General features: G+C 32.1%; 1 protein-coding gene across 1 annotated transcript; it reads right to left on the reverse strand.

Annotated features, from left to right (window-relative positions):
* Positions 1 to 551: 551 nt before the first annotated feature.
* On the reverse strand, positions 552 to 3872 carry LOC143145294 (uncharacterized). Its single transcript, XM_076308532.1, has 5 exons — positions 3599 to 3872; positions 2835 to 3390; positions 1763 to 2760; positions 1440 to 1665; positions 552 to 1365 (listed from the first exon to the last, which is right to left on the reverse strand). The coding sequence occupies exons 1-5, from the start codon at positions 3691 to 3693 to the stop codon at positions 601 to 603; spliced, it is 2640 nt and encodes an 879-aa protein (XP_076164647.1). The 5' UTR covers positions 3694 to 3872; the 3' UTR covers positions 552 to 600.
* Between the last annotated feature and the right edge of the window lie 2218 nt (positions 3873 to 6090).

The raw sequence follows: 6090 nt of genomic DNA on the forward strand, positions 1-6090 counted from the left end.
CTTGGCGCTAAAAAGTATATCTAACGGTTAGTTCATATGTACGAAGTCTAAGCTCGATTCCCACTACCACTCAAGTGACGATCACGCCACACCCACGTTCATGGAACTACATTTTGCAAGAAGAAGGCGTCGATATACCAATAATTTCGTAAAATTCGTAAAAAGCGAAAATTTCTTTCACGTACCAGATACGACTGAAAGTAGAAATAAAATTACAAAGTAAATGAAAATTAAACAACAAAAATAATTAAACAGAACAATATTTTCATAAATATATCAATATTTGATATACAACAACGAGATATCAATTTCTATAATTTACACTAACTACATCTTGATATAATTGAAATTGTCTAATTGTACAAGTTTGATTTCTTAAAATTAATGCTTGTAGTTTGTATATTATTGATGCAGAGTGTAAAATTTCAATTAAAATTCTACTTAATAATAAATAAAAATAATATTTTGATTTTATTAAAATAATTACAATGGAAATCTTAACAGTGATTCAGATTGTAAATCGAATTCAATATACACAACATTAACTGATATATTTGACCATACAATGTATCATTTTATTGCACAAAAAATTAACCAAATTCAGGACATGTTACATTTGTGAGGCCGCATATGTTGTTGCATTTCTACGTATTCTTGAATTACAGGATCTCCCTGTTCGTGCAAAGCGACGTGTTTTAATATATCTTTCTTTTTCGTGAATACTTCGTTACAATGTTCGCAACGCATCGTTTTCTCGTTGTGCGTTTTCGTATGCTTTAACATATCATTCTTTTGCGAAAACGTTCTACCACACGTATCACAGAAAAATGGTTTCTCACCTGTATGAATTCTTTCATGAACTTTTAATGCCCCCTTACGTGTGAAACTTTTATCGCAATACGTACATCTATGAGGTTTAACGCCAGAATGTGTTTTCATATGTTGATTAAGATTACTAGAACATTTATATTTCATTTTACATATATTACAAACATAAGGACGCTCTCCAGTATGTATTCTTTCGTGTATAAGACGTGCTTCTTTCGACACAAATGATCCACCACAATACTGACACATGTGCGATCTTTCTTTAGAATGTATAGATTTGTTATGATATATCAAAGAATTTTTACTTGCTAACTGTTTTCCGCAAATGTTGCATTCAACGTTCAGTTTTTCTCTTTTATGTATGCGCTCGTGATTTAACAAGTTTGCCCTCGTTAAACATATCCGGCTACAGATTTCACATTGCCAAATAGTTTTATCATTACCCTTTTTTCTTATGCTTTCTACAATGTCTTCTTCTGTATGTTTTTTCCTATGTAATTTCAGTTCACTCATTGATTTACATCTGTGTGTACATACCTAAGAGCAAAGGGACATAAGTTGATTCAGAATTTTGGCTAATGCTAAATTAATCTCAACATTAGTATACTTACACTACACGTGTATATCCCATCTCCATTACCGTGCCGTTTAAGATGCGTATTCATATTTCCTTTACGATTAAAAGCCGCTCCACAGACTGGACAAATATGTTTATTTAAACCATGAGATAATTTATGTTGCCTTAGCTGTATTCTCTTATAAAAAGCTTTCCCGCATTTTTCACAGGAGTAAGGTTTATCTCCATTGTGTTGATTCATGTGTTCTCCCAAATGAAATCTGAATTATATACGTAATACATATTGAATAATATAAAACTGATAATTCGTTTTGAAAACAGTTCATGAAACAGTACTTATAAGTTCATAAATGCTACCTAGATCTAAATGCATTTCCACAAATTTCACAGACATGTCGTTTCTTTTTTGCGTCGTCTAAATGAGTTCTTTTGTGCCCGCGTAAGTTATTAGAGTGTTTAAAGCTCTTCCCACATAAGTCACATAAATAAGGTTTATCCATTCTGTGAGTGGCTTCGTGTACATCTAAACTAGACCACTTTTCATAACTCTTATCACATGCAGTACATTTAAATAGTAGACGGCCTCCATGACATTCTGTAATGTGATTTAACAAGTCTTTCTTAGTACAATAAATTGATTTACAGTGACCACATTGTTTATTAGTTTCCACTGTTGTAGTAGAATTTATAGAGAAAGAATGTTTGTGGATATTATACTGTTCTTTGGTCGTATCCAGCTTATTTGAAATTTGGCATTGTTTTTTTTGAGAATGTTTACACTGTGAAAGTTTATGTTCAGTGAAAAGTTTTTCATTTTCAAAATGTTTGTCACAAACCTTGCAAGTCTTGGTAACAAATTGAAAGGTCATTTCTTCTACATCATTAGACTTTCTACTGTTTATATTATTACTAATTTCTTTTTGTTTTTGATTTATTATATCCTCTTCATAGCATAATATTTTATGATTTTCAAAAATTTCTTGTGTTTTAAATGAATCTTTGCAATGAGTACATGCAATTTTATTAATATCACTTATTGTTCTATTGTTTGAATGATTTGTTATATCATTATTTAAAGAATTATCTTCGTTTTTTTCATTGTATGATTCAATAAGGCTATTTAATTCAGACTGCATTTCCTTCCTTATATTGTTTACAAAGTTAGTTTTTTGTGTATTAATATTTTCCAAATAATTCAATTTTGTTGTAATTTCTTGATTCATTACAATTGCTTCAACTTTATCAGAAGATAATTCGATGGATGTACTCTGACTAGCTTCATTTGTACACATTTCTTTGGCTACTTCCAAAGAACATTTCTTTGCTATTGCATTATATTTGCTTTCGTAGTTTAGCTACAAACCAATAAAAACACATTTAATATTATACTGGTTTAATATAATTCTAGTATAATTTAAAATGCACTTACTTTTTCATTCATATTTAGAAACCTCTTCAATCTCATATCTGTTTTTAATGAAGTTATAACAAGCGAGTGTGCAATTTCCAATTTATTGTAACAATTCATACATAATTTCTGTGGCATTAAATCTTCTATATCAATGGTTATTGGTAGATGTAAATTTATTTTATCTTTTAACTTAAATTCACTGCCTTTCGTGGTAAATATTTCTATACCATCTAAAGATGGCTCTCCACATATCCTGCACAAATTTGGAAATCTAATACTGATATCCCTATAATGATCTATTTCAGTATCCATATCACAGTATGATAATACAACATTGTCGGTTACTTCTGCCTGTTCATTTCTTTCAAAGTTATTTCTTGAATCTTTCTTTACTAGAGCATCTGAATCGAATAGTGTAGGAACAGCATGTTGGTCTATTATAATAGGGTCTGTTTTACTTATATAAAAACGGTCCTCTATATGATATGAGCATATATAATAATTTAAGTGTAACTCTTCATTCGATTTCATTAACAGGTCTGTTCTGCCACAATGGTGTGCCCATATTTTAGAGCTGTAAGGAAAAAAAGTGTTTGATTATTTACACAAACAAATTTACCTTGAAATACAACAAAAAAGAACTGAAACTAATTGTTGATATCTTACATATATATCATATATTTTAAAGACAATCTTTGAAATTATAAATTGTATATTAGCGTTTAGTGTGAAATTAAAGCAGTATTTTTAAACGGTGCAACCTATATTTTTGTGAGACTTACGTATCATCATTTGGAAAATTAATAAAAACGACATGTGTCGTGTCTTCATTGTCCGAAGAGTATTTACAATTTTTTGCGGCACAAACTATTCCCATTTTGCGAATATTTTAATTTATAAACTAAACTATGTTTACTTTTAGCAATCGCTATCTTAATCAACATAAATTACAGAACTATCTCCTCCCTGTCTATCATCATTCCTACGGTACAAGAATGCTACTTGGTACAAACACGACAAGTATTTACACGCACAGATGATACTTCATTGATAATACACATGACTCAGACCATAGATAAAGCACACAGTAGACTGTCAATCAAGATTATTTTCTGTTATGCGATTGTTATACGATTGTGTAGTTCCCTTTCAGAACTACAGTGTATAGTGACAAATTTTCTACTTTATCGACTTTAATGGATCGATTGTGCAAAGTTTGTAGAATCTTCGTCGTTCTTAAACGAGATGTCGTTTTAAAATTAGTGATATTTTACGAGGTTGGTATTGCAATCTTGACTAGTTCTGAGCATACTGTAGTTCTCAACTAGCCTCTGGAATTTAGAGACCTTCCTACACTTTGTCCTATTACTATTGTACTACAATAATAGATAAGGTGTAAGATAATGTTCATCTTACAGAAGTTGGTGTTAGTTATACGTTCTGAAATACCGACCTAGTAAAATATAAATAGGTTTTGAGAGACCTCTGCAGTTAGGAAAAATAATTTTAGAAACTACATTCAACTGAACCATCATAGTCGATAAAGGTAGAAAAAGGTAGTAAACGTAGGAAACTCGTCAGTGTATATCATTTGTGGATAATGACCAGATGGATCTTGAAATATTTTAACTATCGGTAAGAATATTTTCAAAGTTCCAGCTACCCCTAAGTAAACTCTAAAGTTTAATAAAGTTTCGAACTTCTAAGGAAGAAATTTTCGAACAACTTCTGCAACTTTCATATTTTTTAAGAGATATTGCGAAATGTGCAAAGACCGAAGCTTTCAACGAATTTTTATACCGAAACTTGATTGTTATTAATGTTCACGCGGGTTGTTAATGTTACAATACGCGTTTATTTATGCAATATAAATCATTATCGAACAAAATGAAGTAAAATTGGGGTAGATGTGATGTAAACCGTGAAGTTGTTCCTATTAGGTCTCGTTTTCTTTTAGTGAGCCCAATTGAAAAGAAAGATGGTCGATCATCGAAAGAGATGCCTCATTTCTTTTCGAATCATGCAAGCGTGGATACAACTTAGGCTGATGTCAAACAAGCGTGAAAACAACGGACGTTCGCGCGTTTTTTTTTTCTTAGTTGGAAAAACAAGAAGACACAGGAACGTTGATCGCATACAGCATTCGTAAAGTATACTTCACTTGTAGTGTGAAGTAAACTTCACTTCACTGGCACAGGTTGAATATTTAAGGGGGTTATTTGGTTCGACAAACGCACTTCTTCAAAGATATCCGAGCAAAATTTTCCCAAAATTAGTAAAAAAAATAGTAGAAGGAAAAATAGATTTCAATTGTGCCTCTATCTTAATATTTATATAAATATAAAATTTAGAGACTATAAACTACCAAGGTTTTGTTTATGCTTATATTTAAGTCTGTTTTATCTCGTAAGAGTTATTCACTATAATAAAGAATATTATTAACAGTTTTTCTATAGGTGAAGTAATAAAGATGATTGTGAAATATAATTAATTTTCCTTAATGGAATCAAACATTTCCTAGGACGCAATCCTACTTAATTCCACTGATTTTCCATAAAAAAAAAATTAAGCCACGTTTCCCAAGAGAACAATGTTCCAAAGATATTAAAATCAGACGATTAAGTTTTTTCCTAAAGAAAATTACACATCTCTTTAAGAAAGAATGTATACATTTTGTCCATACATAAATGCACATTATCTATAATAATATTTACCAAGAAACATTTTTTACTTCTGAATTCGTCCCTAACCAAAAACCGATCAATTTCTGCCGAAAACATTTCTCATCAAAATTATTGAAAATGTTTGAAAACTCGTGGCGACGGTTACGCGCCACTGCGTGCAACTTCTTTCGAAACGAATGAAAATTCACGTTTCGATAACATCGAAATCCCGTAATAGATCGTTACACGTTGATACGTCATCCCGTGCGTGGAAATGAACTCGAGAATCCAGCGCGTGAGTTTGATTAATGAAGCGCGTGGTTGAACTGAATCGCGTGTACTGTGGATATCTATCGCTGGAGCATCGCCGATCCACGAGTGTAATCGTAAATACGATCGTACGAAATTAAGGAACCGGCGCGCGCGCGAGTTGTCCACTTCGCCGCGATAACAGATGAAACTCAGACGAGGGGCGGAGTCAGCTTGGTCGGTGATGTACCCCCACCACATTTCTTGCACAACCAGTGCAATATATGGTGGGAGATACGATCGTGGTCAGCAAAGGGCTCACACGGTAAATACGTCCACGTCCGTTATTACTTCGTTCAAGG

Source organism: Ptiloglossa arizonensis, chromosome 4 (genome assembly GCF_051014685.1).
Source record: "Ptiloglossa arizonensis isolate GNS036 chromosome 4, iyPtiAriz1_principal, whole genome shotgun sequence".
Taxonomy (NCBI): Eukaryota; Metazoa; Arthropoda; class Insecta; order Hymenoptera; family Colletidae; genus Ptiloglossa; species Ptiloglossa arizonensis.